The sequence below is a fragment of the Pimephales promelas genome, chromosome 19 (assembly GCF_988280905.1).
Source record: "Pimephales promelas chromosome 19, fPimPro1.hap1.1, whole genome shotgun sequence".
Classification (NCBI taxonomy): Eukaryota; Metazoa; Chordata; class Actinopteri; order Cypriniformes; family Leuciscidae; genus Pimephales; species Pimephales promelas.
The window spans coordinates 25,558,601-25,578,646 of NC_142787.1; the positions used below are offsets into that span (position 1 = coordinate 25,558,601).

The 20,046-nt window shown below is 37.6% G+C and overlaps 2 protein-coding genes across 3 annotated transcripts in view; one reads left to right on the forward strand and one right to left on the reverse strand.

Moving 5' to 3' along the window:
* caln2 (calneuron 2) overlaps window positions 1-15,472 on the forward strand; it is a 32,254-nt gene extending 16,782 nt beyond the window's left edge. For both annotated transcript variants that reach the window (XM_039693624.2, XM_039693626.2), the window contains exons 5-6: window positions 9,472-9,628; window positions 11,690-15,472. In XM_039693624.2, the coding sequence (XP_039549558.1) occupies window positions 9,472-9,628; window positions 11,690-11,817 (285 nt within the window). In that variant the 3' untranslated portion in view covers window positions 11,818-15,472. The remainder of the gene's footprint in view (window positions 1-9,471; window positions 9,629-11,689) is intronic.
* A 1,701-nt stretch (window positions 15,473-17,173) lies between these two features.
* Window positions 17,174-19,961, reverse strand: sdf2 (stromal cell-derived factor 2). Its single transcript, XM_039694066.2, has 3 exons — window positions 19,699-19,961; window positions 18,952-19,148; window positions 17,174-18,860 (listed from the first exon to the last, which is right to left on the reverse strand). The coding sequence occupies exons 1-3, from the start codon at window positions 19,871-19,873 to the stop codon at window positions 18,564-18,566; spliced, it is 669 nt and encodes a 222-aa protein (XP_039550000.1). The 5' UTR covers window positions 19,874-19,961; the 3' UTR covers window positions 17,174-18,563.
* Window positions 19,962-20,046: the final 85 nt, after the last annotated feature.

A 20,046-nucleotide genomic window follows, 5' to 3' on the forward strand; every position in this document is an offset into this window, starting at 1 on the left:
CCTTTGTGTAACATGATTCATGAAAGACTGATCACTTATTAGTGGGAGATGTTTACAAATTTTCTTAAATTGTCAATGGGGACATCAGAGACAAGAACTACAGGCTATAATGGATTATTAGAAACACATTGGCATAAACAAGCTTGTTTTCCCTACCCTGAGGAGTACAAACCTGAGGATTGTACTGTAGAGTTGCTGCCAACAGCCCAATTTTGACAGTGGAAATGATTTGAGACAAACACGGCAGTCAGCATTAACCAATCTCACTAGCAACACATTCTAGCCGTCTGTGATGTATAATTTACATGTATATTTGCCAAACATCCCTACTCCATGGATGCTGGTCAGTCATCAACATCAGTTGCTTTAAATTATGTAGTTTACCTCTATTGTCTTGCATTGCATTACAAGTGCATTTATGGAAGAGAGAGGCCGCACTTTGCATATACAGTTTTATTACAGTTTTATTTATTTGTGTAATAAAACTGTATATGCAAAGTGCGGCCTCTCTCTTCCATACATGCATTGTCATTATTAGGCCAGCACTCTTAAAACAATTTGAGATATAAACTTTGAGTGAAGCCTGCTCCAACCTCCATTTATTACAAGTGCATTTAAATATTTGTGCATTTAAATATTAAACATGTGTAGGTGTCTTTTTTATATACTCTACCATTCAAATGTTTGAGGATAGTAACAGCATATTCTTTTAATGTTTTTGAAATCTCTTATGCACATCAAGCTGCATTTATTTGATTAAAATACAGTAAAAAAAAGTAATATTGTGAAAAATGATTACAATATTTATATTCTTTTATTTATGTTTTTGTTCAATTGTGATTAATTAACTGAATGAGTAAGTGTCACGCAGTTCACATTTCCAATCACATATGGTTTCCAATTGTATCTTGTATAATTCAGTTTTGACATCTCAATCTATTAATATCTGATAACAACATTATCTGAGCAGAAGATACAAATATCAGAGCAAATGTAAAACTTACTTGATGTTGTATGTATGTAATTCCCAAAAATCATGGAACTTCTATGGTTCATGAATATTTATTAGGTAATTTCAGACCAAGCGAATTATTATTCATGGTCTTTTCTCCCTAGACTTTGAGCTGGTAAACATGTCCAAATAAAACACCTTAAGTGGATAGTATTTGGTCTATAAGTTGATTGGGCTATAATGTCCTGAAAGCATGGTGTCCTCGTGGATTAATTGGTTTGTTTAGTGTTATTTTGCCTTAGTATTCATCTGAGTAATGGACGATACTCCTGTCTCTCTTCTGTTCTGAAATCTGGGAGAGATTTTTTTAGACAGATAAGATGACAGAAAGTTGAGGGAGTGGGTGTATAAACAGTGACAGAACAGAAATAGATTGAGAGTGAAACTAAGAGAAATATGAAAAATGCAGTGAGCCCAAATTAAATGAGCTTTCGGGAGTATCCCCAACAGTCACCACAGCGTTAGTGTCTTTCTTTCCAACTCGCCAAAGCTGACAACTCAATTAAGCCGTAAATCAGCCCGGTACTGTCCTCCTCCATGTCCAGCCCAGATGAATGACACCAGCATCTATCTACTATTGTCTGCTTGTATAGCCAGCGGCATTAATGCTATCGAGCCATAGTTGTCTGCTAGTAAACTAAACCCCTCTGTGAAGGCATTTAGACAAGGCAGCATGACAAACTCAGCAGGACTGGAATCACAAATATTCACTTTTAAAAAGCCATATGTTGCTGACAAGGTAGATTACCACAATAGGCAGTGAATTTAAAATACTGCAAGCTGTCACACATTAATGACACACATTAGCCACCAATTTATATATAATATGTGAATACTTTCCGGATGCACTGTATATGATAAAAAAATGTTTGATGTCGTTACTGTAAAGGTTACTGTAAAGCTGCGTCTTAGTCTTGGCGAAAGCCGAGTACAAATCAGCATGAAGTTTTTAACATCTACCGTACTCTTGTATAATGGAAATCACACAGGCTCATTAAAATTTGACAATAGAAGACTGGAAAAACATTGCCTGGTCTGATGAATCTCTATTTCTGCTGCAACATTAATTTGGTAGGTTCAAAACTTTGTGTAAAAAAACATGAAAGCATAGATCCTTGTGTAAACGGTTCAGGCTGGTGTTTTAATGGTGTGGGGGATGTTTTCTTGGCACACTTGGGGCCTTTTAGTACCAATTGAGCATCGTTTAAACGCCACGGTCTACCTGAGTACTGTTGCTGGCCATGTTCATCCCTTTATGACCACAGTGTAACTGTCTTCTGATGAATTCGTTCAGCAGTAAAAAGCTCAAATCACCTGAAACTGGTTTCTTGAACACGGTAATGACTTCATTATACTCAAATGGCCTCCACAGTCACCAGATCTCAATCCAATAGAGCACCTTTGGGATGTGGTGGAATGGAAACATTATGGGTGTGCACCCAACAAATCAGCAGCAACTGCGTGATGCTATCGTGGTAATAAGGACCAAAATATCCGAGGAATGTTTCCAGCACCTTGTTGTATCTATGTCACAAATAATTAAGGCAGTTTTAAAGGCAAAAGTGGGTCCAACCAGGTACCTAATAAAGGGGCTGGTAAGTGTACTATAAACTATATTGTTTTATAGATAGATGGGGTGGGTGTTGTTTCTAAAGCTGGATAAACCTGATGGGCTGCTCAACTGGTCATAGCTTTTCAAAATCTGATTACAGAAGAAATGCATTGCTGGTAAAATACAAAAATTTTAATTCAACAAGGAATCTGCTTTTTGTGGCTAAAAATAACATTCTGGAGAGGAAAGCATTTGAATATAAAATGCATCAGGGCATAACATATAATTTCATGATTAAGATTAATGACTGCCAATGCTTAGTTTTTTCTATCATATAGCTGCATGTGGACAGAAATCGCTCATGGCAATATGATCTTCATCTTGCATTCACTAAACAACAGCAACTCGCACATGTGCTTCCATTTCTTCACTCCCATTGGCACTGGCAGTCGCTGCTCATTTGCATAAAGTGAAACTTTTCTCAACTTTGATGCATTGCTGGACATGCCCATGATTGCTTCGGGATGCCATAAATCACAAAGTTCTGATTATTGTATCACTGCATATGGATGTATGTCAAGACACAACTCTTTGAGAAGAGAAATGTGAATATACATTGGTTAATGGTACCTGTTTTCTGCTTTCTGCAACTCTCGGCTGCTGGTCGGCAGTTATCCTGTTGATTGCCTTCTATCCTCTAGGATCTTTCAGCTAATGGGAAGAGGATGAAAGTTGGACAGATGCATTACTTCGTTCACACTGGCAGTCATTAACATGATGCGATAACAATCAGGCCCACGAGCAGATGGGCCCTAACTATGTCAAATGTCACTTGTGGAGACACTGCATTAGTTATGTCTTAGACCTCGTAATCCGCTCGTCACTCTTGTCGGTTTTGACTGTGCGAGTGTTTTTGGTTTATGAATGATGAGTACTGTATGCATACATGCAAATCTGCAAATACATGTGTGCTATAATCATACTAGACTCTGAGCAGTGACATTTAAACCAATATTTAGACAGGTCATGGTGCAAGTAATTAATCTACTACTGCTAATAGAGTAAGTAGATTATATTGCCTCAAGGTTTGTGGAGTTGAATGAAAATGAGTTCATGTGAAGTAATGGATGGTTGATGAACCCCAGACCCTCTGTTACAATCACCCTGCTCCCAAACGCACCATTCACGCCCAAATGCCATCTGTTCAGTTCACACTTCCCAAAGAGACAGTTGCAGAACTGGCAGCTGAATTACAGGCTGTTAGTGCCTTGGGAATAATTTCACAGAAGACCATTAAATGTATGTGTTTGTGTATGAACTAGTAGTTCAAGGGTATACATCAAGTTATAATAGAGGCATATCACTGCAGTTCCTCAAACAATTTTTCAGTGCTTTTTTGGCACACATTAATAAGATGTTGGAGTCTCTGATGAGACACCCCAGACGGTCCCCGCTGGTGTCTTGAAGGAGTGATATAGTATCGATTGGCAGACTGTTTGAGATATTGTGAATCATCTTGTCTTGATTAAGCATCAGCTTACTTGGATACTTCTGTGGCTTTGAGGGGCCATTGAAAAAAAATACCCAGATAAAAAAAGTAGACCTGTCAAATTAACATGTTAATTTAACACAGTTAGTTATTTAAAAAATTAACACATTTTATCTATATTCCAGGTTGAGAAATAGGGAGAAATGAGAAAAAAATCCTCACATACATTATAAGCAATTTTTGCTGAGCTGAAGTACAAACAGAAGTGAAGTTATTAAACATAATTTTTCCCATCTAATTTTCTAATTAATACCAGGATATAAAAGAAGTTTCTTACTACTTCGGCTGGATTCCAAATGTTACACTCTGGCCTTGTGGACCTCCTTTGAGTTCAGACTTGGTGACGTCAGGAAGTGCAGACCTAAAGTTTAAACCAGACTTTGCTGGCCTTGAGTCCACGAGGGTACGTGAGAGTGTAATTTGGAACAGGTGTGATGACATCATGCCACCAAAACTCAGTTAGGCTATGTTTACATGGAAACGATTCTGAAGAGAAAACGCAAAAGTGGTGTTGCGTCATCACTTTTTATTCTGCGTTTAGACGAGCGTTTTGTGTGGGAAATCCGCGTGCAAATGGTGACGCAAAAGTGTGTGAAATTCAATGTAGTCTGCACTTCAAGCGGCTAGGAGTACATACTACAACAACACCAAGTCCACGTGCCTGCGTACAACCTTCTCTGTCAAGCAGACTTTTGCGTTTTTACCGTTTACACGGGAACGCGCGGTGGAGCGTTTTTAAGATTTTCACTCTGGAGGGTGGTTTCACTTTTTTGCGTTTTTAAGCCTTCAAAACGCCGTCGCCGTGTAAACAAAAGGCACATCCGATAAAATATTTTTGCGTTTTCACCCGCGAGCGTTCTCGTGTAAACAGGGCCTTAGTTAGAAGTGAAACACATATATACTTCTTATCTTGCTAATTGAGTTGGTTAAAGGGATAGTTCACCCAAAAATGAAAATTCTGTCAGTATTTACTCACCCTCACCAACCCCATAAGACCTTCGTTCATCTTCGGAAGACGAATTAAGATATTTTTGATGAAATCTGAGAGCTGGATCACTCCTCCATACTAGTCCATAGGCTTCTTGAGGGATTGAAACTTTCCGGCCTCAAAAAGTTATTAGTAGTAATAACTTTTGTTAAAATAGTAGTCACTTGGACTATTTTATCAATATCTTTAATAACTTTTCGAGGCCAGCAAGTTTCAATCCCTCAAGAAGGCATTGGACTAGTATGGAGGAGTGATCCAGCTCACAGATTTCATCAAAAATATCTTAATTCGTGTTCCGAAGATGAACGAAGGTCTTGGAACAACATGAGGGTGAGTAAATACTGACAGAATTTTCATTTTTGGGTGAACTAACCCTTTAACTGAATGTGTTCCTCCCTTGCTAATTTGGTTAATTGTCTAAACGTGCCCCTCCTGAACTTTGTTAATGAAATTTCATTTCGATGCTGCATCTGTAGTCAGCTGATAAGGTCCTTCACCCTTCTCTCCTCACATCAGTGAAGCTTATCTCTCCATATCAGCATTAAAATGGCTGTGAGTTATAGAAGGGAGCAAGTAGACAGGAATGGAAAGGAAAAAGAGAGCTCCTATTTCATTGTGACAAATGTGTCTGGATACCTTCAACACGACATTTACTGCCTCATCCCTTGCTCAGTGGGTCAACCAAAGACATCAGCCTCTGACAGATTTCTCCATAGCCCATCTCCCCCAACGTGCAGATCCGTTTAGCCGTGTGACATGAGAGCTGGCCACAAACCAGGCGCTTAACACCAGGTCTGGTTTTGGAGGGGAAGGAAATAGCAAATAATGAGCTTGAAATATTAAGACACAATTGCTGTGTTCCAAAACCTAATGAGCTGCCTACAGAGACAGCATTTTAAATCTTCTTAGGCATGTAATGAATAAAACATTTGTATGCAAGATGATCAATGTGTAAATTCACAAGAATTTGGCAACAGGCATTTACTTCTCCGAATTAGTTCAATATTATGAATTTGTTTGTTCTGTCTCTCCCAAATAATTATTTTCATTCTCGCATTAATCATGTACCTGCCATGTAAATGAGAGCGTTCAAGTAGTTGAAACGTTAATCACCTTCTCTGAGCGGTACTTCAGGATTGATGGTCAACGGTGAGAATCAATACAAGCTTTCACGGTGAAAATAAGCAGTAAGTGTAAATCTGGAATAATCAGAGGCCTCTCAAATGCCTGTCAAATCAAACAGACTGTGTGGATTACAGCCAGCAGTCACACACACACACACACACACACAAACATTAGCATTTACTCACGCACTGCAGACCTCCTACAAGATCGCTCCTTTATTGATGTCATCAATAAAGTCAAACGGAAAATGCAAGAAAAAGAAAATCATAGCAGCATAGGGGTAGCAGCTTACTCGTAGCAAATAAGAGAAAAATAGGAATGCTATAAACGTCATCAAGACATCAATAGCTCTCGTTTTCTTTCAAGAGTGAGAGAACAGACAGTGCTGGAAAAGAACTGAATTTGGAGTTGAAGGGATCCCATGAGAGTATATGTCACGGTGGGTGTGAATAGCTGAATGACAGAGATACACGCTTAGTGCTGTCAGTGTCATCTCGATCCTCAGAAGAGACAATCTCAGCTGATAATGTCTCATTGAGGCTTTACGCATGGCTTTGTTTAAGTGCCATCCTCTGACAGGTCTCAGTGCTAACATCAGATAACCATTGGTTCTGCATCTGAATTGAATCCCCAGGTGCTTCAAAAGGGCACAAAAACCATGTGTTTGCAAGGTGTCAAGGTTTGGCTGGTTAGCATGGTCCAGTTACTACTGGTGCCATAACCACACCATCTGAGGGCAAAAAGCTGCTTGAATGTCCATTCAAAGGTTGCTGTGTATTCTTATGAAAATGATATAAATATAATTTCATTATATTACAGTATGAAACAAGGAAAATGACATTCATTGAGGCCAGTTCTGTATTGGCCCAAGTTGAGGAAACAGTCTTCGGTAAAATGATTTAAAGCCTTAGGGAAGGAGGAGGCAGAACCCGGCAAACAATCAACGTAACTTTAGAAATCCTAGCTTGATTTTAGCCTCTGTTTTGAACGCTCTGTTTGAAGGGGCGTGTCTGCTGTGGGATTTAGTGTAACCGGCCACTGCTGTGATTGGCTGACATGCGTGCATATGAAATAGCTACATATTACATGTGAAATATTCTCGAATACGTTTACTTCAGCTATCATACGTTTTTACTATTACAGCTATCGAGATTAGCTAATCGTGAGAAGTTTAAGTAAAGTATTTATATCTATTCCCATCACAAAATGTTGCCGTGATGAGCATTGAGAAAGCAGATGACAGTCTGATTGAGAGAATGAAGATTTTATCATTGCAACGCAGTTTCTGCACTCTCTCTAATGCTTTCACCAATGCAGACACAATGGTGTACATACAGTAAGAGCTTCGTTGTGCAGTGTAACGTGCGTCATTGATTTCATTACGAGTTGACCAGATAAATTTGCGCGGTGTGGAAAGATTGTTCTTTCATCGCTCTCTGTATAATTTTGTTCACAATTTAAATACGATTATTTTCATCCTACTGAAAGAAACAATGTGAAGTTGATATTTTAGTCACTGGCTTGACTTATGCAAAAACAGTATTGAACGATTTCGAGAGAAAGATTACCTGTCTGAACTTGAACAATTAGGCTACACGTCATAAATTGTTGCTTGGTAGCTCGATCGATTTATTTTCGGACATTCATCGAGGCCAGCTCTGTATTGGCCCAAGTTAAAGAAACAGTTATCGGTGAAATGTTTGGACCATACAAAACTTGTTGTGTCGGCGCATTTCCAGAGAATATAAAATTAACTCATTATTTCTTCAAAGGCTCGGATGAAGGAGCTAAAAAATACTTTAGAGTTCATTTGGACATCCGAACACCGATCAAGTGCCACGCTTCGCTCGATTGTAAGTGGTATCTCTCAATAAAAAACTCAAATAGCATTGGCGCGTTCGTTCTTCCTAGCTCACTTTCTCATGGGCGAAATTTCATTTTCTCAAATGCAGAGAAAGATTGCCAAAGCTAACTTAACACTGATTGAAATTTCTAGCCACAGGGGGACCATACAGGCTAGGGGAACTCTTGGGGGACCTTTAAGCAGTAACGGTAACACTTTATTTCGATTGTCCACTTTAGACATTTAACTAACTATAAGTAACTTTTAAACTACTTGTCGATTACCATCATTAGAATTAGTAGACTATCCTTAATCTCTGCTAACACTTTATTTTGATGGTCCCCCAACAAACATTCTACTAATTGTAAGTAACTTTGCAGGTAAATCAATTTATTCTAGTAAACCTAACCTATAACAGTCCACAAATACCTAAAGTTACTTAAAGTTAGTAGAATGAAGTGGACTATCAAAATAAAGTGAAACCGTATAAGTAATGTGCATACGTTTTGACCATCTTTTTTGGTTTGTTTAGTTAATAAGTGGTTATGTAATCACTGCATTTACATGATGCACATTTTATATGCTTGAGCAGCATCAATGAAAACACTTTGGAACGCAATTTCAAGACTCTAGAAAAAAAAAAGATGTTTGAGTGGATGGAATCATGAAGAAGGACACTCTCAGAAATGTGATACATATTTTCTCATACAGTTCAATAATTTATTGACTCTGCCAAGACAGGATAACACCCCCACCACCAAAGCTCATTCAAGGTCTCTGAGAAAACCCTTGACACAGAGTTTGCTGGGAAATTGGAAAAGTTCAAATCTGTCTCTCAGTGATTCTGAATTATTGAACCAGCCCAAATTTGCCTCTTCTTTTCTTTTTATTCCGCTCTCATCCAGCTTGTGGTCACAAGTTCAATGCTGTCACTACAAGGATTGCAGTTCAATGAGAACAGAGCTACTGTGCTAATTGGATGTCGAAAACAACATTTCTTAGCTGAAGTGTGTTTCTATTGTTTTTTTTTTTTTGAATGACAGTAAAGATGTTGAACTATTACACACTTCAGCATCAATGTTGATTCATATCTCAGTTTGCGTCAGAACGATTGCCAGATCAATTTTAATGTGTGCTGTGCTTCTTTTCAATGTGAATCAGAGCATCAGAGCAAGCACAAGATTGATTGAGCAAGTGAACTGATTAGCGCATAGCCACTGGGCAGTGACCAGCTCATCTCATTTTCCTCTCTTAGCTTCACTTCTCTAAACGTTTTGTCAAAGGAAATTCTCGATAATAAAAAAAAAAATCTCTAGGATTTGAGCACTGCCCCACTGAGAAGCATTGACAGCCCATTCGTGCTGAGATTTGACAACAGGCCTCTTGTGTTTCCACCCTGCAGTTTGACATGCAACAGATGTCCCTGGAGGAGCTCAAACACGTCCTGTTCCACGCCTTCAGAGATCATCTCACCATGAAGGACATCGAGAATATTATCGTCACAGAGGAAGAGAGCTTGAAGGAGAACTCAGGAAACTGCCAGGCCGAATATCAGGGAGGTAAATGGCAAAGAGAACAATTTCATATTAATTGACAGATCATGCAACAGTTGTTCACAGACACTGGAAATTTTGCGAAGCTTCAATGAGGTGATCGAGAATTCAGGGTCCGTATTCGCAAAGAATTTTTTTAGGCTAAAAGTAGCTCCTAACTGGTGAATTTTGGAGCAACTCCTAAAAATAATAGGCGTCACTTCTAACATTAGGACTCCTAATTTTTTTCACTAAGAGAATTCACGACGCATTTTAGCCCTAAATGTATCACCTAAGTCTGGGACAGATTAAAAGAAGTCGAGAGGACTCCTAACTCACTAAGACCTATTCACAAAGAATTGTAGCGCATACCACTGCCTCTAGCAGTCGCCCAGGGTCTTTGACACAAGCGGTGTTTATTAGGCTACCTTGATTTAATTTAATTGAATTACACTTCACTGGGGCTTGCACAAACATGTCATTATATGCATTTCGATGGCATTACTATTATTATTTTGTGTAGGACAGACATATTTAGATGTCATATTTCGCATGATTAGTTGCGTCTGTGTTATGTTCCGCATGATGGATCTAACAACCAATCAGCTTGTGCATGAGAATTGACGTCACCCATAGCAATGAAGACTCACTCTTAGTTTAAGAGTTGTCATTTTTCCTTACTAAGAGTAGGTCTGAAAGGTGTTGTGAATAACTTTTAAGAGAAGTTGTGATTTAGGAGTACTTCTAGTAGTACTCCTAATACAGCCCCAGATCTGTATGTATGCCAATGAAAATACTGTATTTCCACCTTCATATGACAGTAGTGCGGCAGTGACTGGCCAGTTTCTCCAGAAGCACCTCATTGCAGTACACAAGATCCAGGGGGCGGAGTTGGATCCAGATCTAAGGGGTGGAGATGGGTAGGTTTAGGTATATGTAAGGTGGACTCCTCCCCCTGGATTTCGTGTTCTGCAGTGAGGACCATCTCCGATTTTCAGAAGCCTAGATAAAATTATTATTTATTTTTTTCTAATCAGTCATTTCAATAAAGAGTTTTAGGCCAACACAAAAACTTTATCAAATACTTCTGTAATTCAAATGAATGTACTTAATGTATTAGGCAATGAACTGAAGTACTCCTCCCATGACATGGAATGAATTGGATCAAAAATGATGGTACAATATAAAATTATTGACTTGATTATTGATTAGTCATGGGAACAACAACTTCTCTTATCGGTGTATCCAACTAGAAGCTTGTTTTTTTAAATGAAGCTGAAACCACATTGACTTTTTGCTTCTGCAGGAGCATATATCACTATCTCAGAGCTTATTGCCGGTCTTCAGAGAATAATATGTTATCATTAAAAATCCATTTCTTTATGGATTTTTACTTCTGGAACCAGACTATTGATATCTAAAGGCTGCTGTGTTTGCCTAAAAACTGCCTATTGAGAGTTCTGTGCTATCAGTGCCTTGTAGGTTTTTCATATTTTCTTTACTCCCAGTATTTTGAAATATCCCCCTTTTGAAACATTATCGAACCAGATGTTTTCATCGGCTAACAAAAGCAAAGGGAATGAATGGAATTCAGAAACAGGGAAATATATCGTAATTATATTACAGCAGTTCAATATTTAATCTCAATATGAAGCACAGAATAACAACACAAATTGAATGGAATCGAATCTGCTGGGCAGAGAAAAAGGTGAATAAAATCGAACAATTTCATGCCTCAAAATCCAATCAGTCTGTCACATTGTTTTAAAATCTATCCTTTATTGGCCCACATTGTGCCCTTAAACAGCTCCAACCGAATATGTTCTGCTATCTGTGCGTGTTTGGCTGCGATCATTAGTGTGCGACTTGTGTCGAGTCCAGTAAGGCAGCTCAGCATGCCACACGTTTTGTTTCACTATTGTGCATATCCAAAGCCTCATTATGCACAGAGATCAACAGCACTGCTGGATTATTGTTCGGATGGCTTATGCTCAACGTGTGCCGTCATTGATGTCTAATGCTCCATAGCAGTAACCGCTAGCATCTCCTCTATGTGTCTTTCATATATGCTCTGTTCTACTCCATCAGTGCATTCGAAAAAGAAGAATCGTCAGACGTGTGTCCGCAAGAGCCTCATCTGTGCTTTTGCAATGGCCTTCATCATCAGCGTCATGCTCATTGCAGCCAATCAGATGTTGCGGAATGGCATGGAATAGCCCCGCCCACTGTGAACCCCCATTGATCTGACCTCTGCTTGAGAAACATGCTTTAAAAACTCCACTTTCTTTTAGCTTTGAAGAGTGTTGGGGAGCGCACAGTGCAGAGGATGTGAATCCCTGAGTTTTTTCTTTTATATTTATTATGTCGATTGTGATTGTGACTGACTGTGAAACAACAGTGAGGAATGTCCACCATCAGCAGCTTGACAGGGACATGCAAGGGCTCCTCACTGAATACCATTTAATGCAATAACATCCGTCTCCCTCTGCGCTGCGTGTCTTTCTCATTCCGTGTCTTTAAAAGTCCACGACTTTGTACTTTATCTCATTTCAAGCTATGTCAGATGGGAACGACGAGGAGTGACTGGCAGCCTGTCCAACAGAGCCACCGCAGGATGTCTGGCATGAAGAGTGCGTGCATGTTCATCTCAAATGCACTGTCCGATTTGTTTTGAGGCTTACTGTGTTGAAGTTCATTTATGGAAATCTTTGAAGATGTCGTTTATTGTTAAAGGGACTGTTGGGTATTTCGGAATAGCTTACGACCATACTATTACTTTTACCCTATGCAGTATATTGTGTGCAGTATGCAAAGAAAACCCTTATAACCAAAATATGCAGGATACAACCTGCATAGAATACTGTATCCCACAATGCATCTGATGAATCTGATATGATGAACGAGCAGCTGATTTTTAACATCTCCTCCTTTGGTTGGACTGTCACTAAATGCAAAATAACTACACCTTATTTCCAAGGTTTATTTGTATTGCAACTAATGATAATTTAAAGTCCTTCACATTAGCATAATTGAGAGAGGGGGAGAGAGGAGGAGGACTTTATTTTGAGAAAAGAAAGAAACAAACACCAAATAAAAGTTTGAAATTATAATTGGATAGCAATCGCTGAACTAAACATGTAGTGTGGTAAGATTAAATGACAACAGCATCAAAAAAATATTAAGACGTACACAACTGCTCAAAAGTTTGGGGTCAATATGTTTTGTTTTGGAAAGAAATTAATACTATGTGGCACTGTAGTTGGATACCATTATGTGCGTCTCGTGTTTTAAGAGCAAAAGCGCGTTCTGTTTGATCATCCCTTATACCTTTCACTCAGACGTCAAAATGTTGTCAAATGGAAAAGATGTGAGTGAGTGAAAACTAAAGTGCTTCTTCTCATGTGTGCACAGAGCGCAGTATTTAAAGGGATACTTCAGGATTTAGCATTAAGCTTTGTATTAGTAGAAAACCTGCAGTATTTCCACCCTCATATCCCCCTGAGACGAGAAATTTATGTACTTTTCATCTGGAAAAAATTCTCAGATGACACAAAAATCGTCATTTTGCGTCATCTGAGGATTTTTTGGCCTGAGGCTAAAGACTATAGCTAGTAGTAGTAGTAGCTGTCCCGCATGCCCATAGAGGGTGGGATCTCACTTGCAAAATGTACACATACATAGTGTCAGCCATCTTTTTTTTGGAAGCTAAGCTAGCAGGCTCTTGTTCTGTGGAGAAAGCTGAGTAGTAGGGGTTACCATCCTCTTTTTCCCGGACATGTCCGGCCATCGATGTCCGGGATTCTGCAGTCGCCATTCATTGTTTACATGCACACTTTTTGTTTCAATCTAACTGAATTCATTCCGATTGGTAAATCTGAATAAACGCTAAGTGATCGGTTGATTCGTGTCTCACAGGTGTCGCTCATCAGTAGTCACGCCACCGACCTCGCACCGGTTTCCTGTGGCCATCTCTCGTGCTTCTCGCCACAGTAAACATAATGAATGGCGACTGTAGATCGCAAAAGCCGAATTTCAGACATTTTGGGTGATCTCAAAACTCGATTTTCGGGCAGACTCATCACTGAGACTCACTAGTAGCCTAGACTTGTTGTGTTACCGGTAGGCGTGGCCTCCTAGGACAGTGAAGCAAGTGCATTCTGGGAGTTGTTGTCTTTCATCCACATGACTTTTCTCAGTCTAGAAAGCTCCGAATTGAAATATAATTTCACTTTTGTTCTACATAATGACCCATTTTAAATACACATTCATCTTTCCAGAGGTGAAGTATCCCTTTAAAGATCATTTCGAATGACTGACATCACAGAATTTACAGTATTTTAGTGCTGATGTGTGAATGGTCTCTTACCGGTAAAAATCCAGAACGCCGTTGCTTGTGTGAACAGCATATTTGTGAATTTACCGGTAAAGTCATTTTTGGTAATTTTACGGTAATTTACGAGGATTGCTGTGAGAAAGGGGCTAATGACACTCAAAACAAACGCTACTCGCGTATTAAGCAGAAACAACACAACCTTGGGGTCCGTTTTCAGGCCTTCCCGCTTGTGCTGGAGAGCTTTTCTAATATTAATGCGACCCCTAAAGCTCTTGCCTGAATTGATCATAACCCTTTTTCATCCAGTGATATTGCTCTGAGCTTTTCTGTCTCTCAGCCATCTCTCTTTCTACTATCATTGTGTCAGTGAAAGCATTTGTTACTAAACATTTCTGTTTCAAATAAATTCTGTTGTCAAGGAATCCTGAAAAAAAATTATCACAACTTCCACAAAAATATTAAGCAGCACAACTGTTTTAACATTGATAATAATAGGAAATGTTTCATGAATCAGCAAATTAGAATGAAGGATCAGTGACACTGAAGAAGACTGGAGCAATGGCTGATGAATGGTGAAATTTAGGAATAAATTACATTCTAAAACATAATAAAACCGTTATTTTTAAATGATTATAATACAGTGTATCACAATATTGCTGTTTTATACTATTTCTGATCAAATAAATGCAGCTTTGGTGAACAGAAGAGACTTCTTCCGAAAACATCTTTGACCCCAAACTTTTAAATGGTAGTTTATAGTACTCAGTGTGAGTAGAAGCAGGCTGATTTCTCATTGTTGTCATGAGTTGTGCTTTGTGGCTGGACATTAACAAGGTTCATATTTTGCAAAGCAAGTGGGATGAATTAAATTCCACGCTATGTGGTGCGCCTTCTGTGTGAGTTGTCTTTTTAGAAGTCTATTTCATTAATTTCATATAATCTCGTTTTGTTTGTCTAAACTGAAGAAGATGGTATAATACTCTCTTTGATATCGTCTCAAGGTCTTCTCAATGTTTGCATAATATTGTCTGGTTGAACTATATGACACTGAACTTCTGCGGAAGAGTCTCCTACATAGTTGGACTTTTTGGTCCATTTTGAGTTTTTATTCACTCTCAGGTTCAGAGAGTCAATGAATGCAACAAATATTGCTCTGAATCAACCAGAAGTAAACTGGTCAATCTCTAAAATAGCACTTTTTCTTTTACAGTTAGAGTCTATGTGTGTAATATAAGTATTTGTCTACCTGTTTGTCTATATATTTATAATGTGTGAGCACATCAGTCTCCTTCCCTGTGTTCCTTATTATTGTGTATATTTACAGCTGTTTGTCACTCCCCCTATATTGCATGTGTATTTATGCATATAGTGCCACACAAAAGAGTCGTCTGTTTGACTGTCATGTTTGCATGTTCAGAACACTAATGCAGTGCTTTTTCAAGGTCTGTACTGCTTATAGGCATTTGCGGAGAGCATCAGTCTAAATGTCTGAACTCCCTTTGTTTCCTTCTTGTGAGCAAATCATATCTGAAACAGTACCAGCATTCTGTGCGAAAAATACACTACAAAGGAAAAGCGAATTATCAGGAACGGTTTACTGGACAAAGTTCCTGTCAGTTTTCCAGAATTTTACAGAATGGCTTGCTTGATTAAAGACTGGTGCTTTGTAATCTGTCAGTATTTGCTTTGGAATGAGGAAACTTTTGGATCAATAGCGCCATCTAGTGGGGTTCAAGATTTGAGGGAAATCCTTGTAATGGGACAGTGGTAAAGAAACAAAGTAACTTTTACCAAAAATAAGCTGGAAACAGGAGTGTACTTCAGTGTCGATTCCATATAGACACTACCTGCCAAAAGTTTAGAATCCTTTTTTTTTTTTAATGTTTTTGAAAGAAGTCTCTTCTGCTCACCAAGACTGCATTTATTTAATCACAAACACGTTAAAACAGTAACATTGTAAAAGAAAATTGTACCATTTAAAATAATTGTTTTCTATTTTAATAAATTTTTGCTGCTTACATTTTTATGGAAACCATGACACCATTCAAACATTTGTGTTAAGATAAAAAAAAAAAATAATAATTAACTTTTATTCATGCAGGATGCATTAAATTGATCAAAGGTGACAGTAAAGACATAATGCTATGAAATTGAAAAAGTGCAAATAAATGCTGTTCATTGAACTTTTTCAGGACAAAAGTATCATCATTCAAACAAAATAAATATATATTTAGCAGCAAAAATTGTTTTCAACATAAATGTGGATCATGTGACACTGAATACTGAAATAATGACGCTGAAAATTCAGCTTTGCCATAAATTACATAAATAATAAATGTGTTTACTGTATTTTTGATTAGATTAATGCAACATTAATTAGCATAAGTGTCTTCTTTTTATAACGTTAAAAAAATTGACAGGTACAGTATCAATTTAAAGTGTTGCGCCTTGCTATTGTATTATGTTATAAGAATATTTGCTTTTTTTTTGTTTGTTTTTTTGTTTGTTTTTTCAATTATCCTAAATTGGTGGACTAGATTGGTGGACTAAAGTTAAAAAATGTCCTGGATCAGCCATTATTTTGTGTATTCCTCTGCTTGTTGCCATTTTGTTGTTAGAATATACAATCTAAAAATAAAATTAAAAAACTCTAGTTTATGGGCATTTTGAAAATGTAAATCGGTCCAGGTTTTATTTGACACTGTATTTTATATTTTGTTGATTAATGATATTTATGTTTTATATTGGTATTTAATTTATTTTTTAATATTGCAAAGGTTGATGGAATTTTTAAATTAATTTACTCTCAATCCAGATCCTAACTTCATCTGAATTTGAAGCATGCCAAATCAAATTTTATATGTATGTATTTTTATGGACTATATCAAAAGAAGGACTATTAATATGCAAATACATATACATATTGCATGCAGGATGTGGATTGACAGTCAGATTACAGCAATATGGTTTCTAAACAAAAAGGTATACTTACATGTAAAGAATATGGATAAAATAAAATTATTTATTGAACATGACAATAAACATATCTTTGCATCCAATATTTGTTATCATCATCATTTTTGGTTATTATTGTTGTTTTTAGCCAAAAGGGGGCACAATTGGATTTTCTAAAAATAAGACTAAAATAAATGAATTAAATAATACATACAAAATAATTGCTTCTCTTCTCAAGCTGTGCACATCTAGATATGATAAAAGAAGGACCATGAATGAATAAATAAGCCAGTCTTGATTTGTTTAATTTAAAAAATCTACACAACCATCAAAGCACATACATTTTCAATTGGTTTTTTTTAAATACTGTTTTCCGAGATCTGACATAGAAAGTGATAGTCTGAGGTATTAAACTCTAGATAGTCTGTTTAATGAGGAATACTTCAAAATGTGTTCTGAGATATTCTTAGATATACAGCTGTGACCCCAACCATGTAAACAAACAAAAAAACATTTACAGATCACAACTTAAATCTTACAGCATCTATATGTAATCAAGGTAAATTAATAAAAATGACAAAGGCACTTGTTTCAAATGTAATTAAGGAATTTAGATGGCACTTTAAAAATGATAACCTACTTAATGTAAACTTTGAAATTGCCTTATTAGTTACTTGCTTTCCCAGGGTGGTAATGTTCAAATGAGCAAGTGTGATACTAATGGCTGTATAAGAGCTTTTATCAGAAGTGACTTATGGCTTCCTTTAGGAAAATAACCTATAACATCAATACATAGCACCACATAAGTCTCTCAATGAGATTAATGGTAATACTGTGGCAGTTTAATGTAGCACTACTGCTGAGGTCAGCAGAAAGCAATTCAAGTTTGTTCTGTGTACAATTCATTTATATTATATTTATATCAGTTGAAGTTGTTGTTGTTTTAGAACAGTTGTGGGCCAATTTTGTGATGCAAACAGGTGGCCATGATTTTTATATATTAATGGCCATTAAATTTTCTGTGAGCACAAAACATTAATGACGCAAGTTAAAACACTTAATGAAAATGTGCCTTATAATTATGAAATCTGTAAAATTGTTGCATTAATTTCTTAACATTTGTTTGAAAGGATAAAAGTGGATTCTTTCTGCCTTCCAAAGTTATCATACACTACCTTTCAAAAATTTAGGGGGTCAGTTATATTTATGTTTTTGAAAAATTCTCTTATGCTCATCAAGTCTATACATAAAAAATACAGTAAACAACATCATATTGTTCCTGTAATTGGAAAGCTACATTTTCAGCATCAATACTCCAGTCTTCACTCACATGATCTTTCAGAAACCATTCTAATATGCTGATTTGATGCACAAGAATCAGTTGAAAATAGTGCTGCTTAATATTTTTATGTAAACCGTGAAACATTTTTTTCAGGATTATTTGATTAATTTTTAATGTGTCCTTTAAAAAAAAGTATTGATTTCTTAAAGGACAAAAACTGACTCCAAACTTTTGAACAGTAGTGTACGCAGTGCAACATAAAATGAAATGCTTCAAGTGTTAAAAATGAGCATGAGGCACAATTTAATTTATCAAACTGTTTTTCAGAACAGCTCAATGTTCCTTTTCTGGGCCGGTTGGTTAATACAGGTCAGCTTTTATGAAGCATTTCTCTAAAACTCAGTGTGTATTGGACTGCTGAAATCCCTGGATCCAGTCTCACTGGGTTTCATGAAGATGCCCTCCATCGTTTTCCAGTCGCTGTGTGAGCCGCTGATCATCATGCCGTGCACTTCTCTCTGGCCGTGGATGGGCCTGCCGTACTGCTCGCCCGTCACAGAGAGCAGAGCGTCAGTGGCCGTGTGACGGAACCGAACAGAATCATCGCGCTTCCACACGGAGCCTGCACACAGAACGGTCCACTCGTCCAGATGGTCACCCTCGCCGTTCTCGCCAAAGGCACTGACCTCCTAAACAGGAATAGTATAAGTAAAACCATCAAACTCTACATACAGTACCTTTAAATTACAGTGTGTGATAAAAAATATGACTTATTAAAACCTGATTTGAAGACAGCGGGGAAGTAAAGTAGTGGCTGTGTAGATTGCGGCCTGTGTTCACATGGGTCAATCGAATGTTCTGTCCACACTGTACCGGATTCCCTCTATGACATGCAGTGTCACTGGTTCCCCGCACACTCCAATAACTGTTACTGTCCTCCACTGCGGTTACACCGGTCACTGACTGCTGCCCACTACCTGGAATTAAATCATCATATTAACAGATCTTAGAGAAAATGGGTTATGAATTTAGTAGTATGAATGTGTTCGCACTGATGCACTAAAAAAAATCAAGTGAGGAATGTTGGACAGTTCATCCATTCAACTGTCTCAGCTTTAATAACATAGCCTAGGGCTCACAGACTTTGATGTTGGATTATGAAATAACCCTACAACCATAATTACGCGGTTGGGTACATCGTACTGTTACACACTGCATAGTGCGTCAGTTGGACACAACTAGAGTATATGCTTTTAAACCCTCCAGAATATCTACAAACTTTTGTTTATGTTTCCACGAGAAAGAGAAAGACACAGACCTTGAGTGTAAGTTTTACCGATGTCAAATTTTCAAACACCGTTAGCTTTCTGAAGGCATAATTAAACATGTACTTAACAATAAAATACACTTTTCATACTTTTATTTACCCTAATATAATAGACCTACGGTTGTTAAATTATATTTTACATCAAAGTTTAAATCCCCTCTCAATGAGACGAACAGCATTTCTGAATGAAAGTCACTCACCAGATCCATAGCGGACATCATGAGAGTGTAATCTGACGTTGTGTTTCACATTAAGCAGCTTCACCACCGACCCGCACGTAACAAAACTCATTTCACTGCCAGTGGACAGTGTAAACATACATGACAATAACACTGATATGAACAACTGGGCCCGCAAGAACCTCGAAATCTCCATAGCTTATTGAGTCCAATGGAAAAACCATGGGAAAAAATATAATCTTTAAAACCCCTAAGTGACGTCACATGGAGCGTGTGAATCACTAAAAGTTAGCGCGCCGTCTTCAGGTTCGGAGACACAATTAATTCGTCGGCTAAAAACAAGATTTAGTTCGTTTATGATAATAGATT

Coding starts and splice junctions, on each gene's coding strand:
- sdf2 (XM_039694066.2), bottom strand. CDS start 19,873: ATGGAGATTTCGAGGTTCTTGCGGGCCCAGTTGTTCATATCAGTGTTA. Junction 19,149..19,698: donor TGATGTCCGCTATGGATCTG/GTGAGTGACTTT, acceptor ATTTAATTCCAG/GTAGTGGGCAGCAGTCAGTG. Junction 18,861..18,951: donor CCCCGCTGTCTTCAAATCAG/GTTTTAATAAGT, acceptor ATTCCTGTTTAG/GAGGTCAGTGCCTTTGGCGA.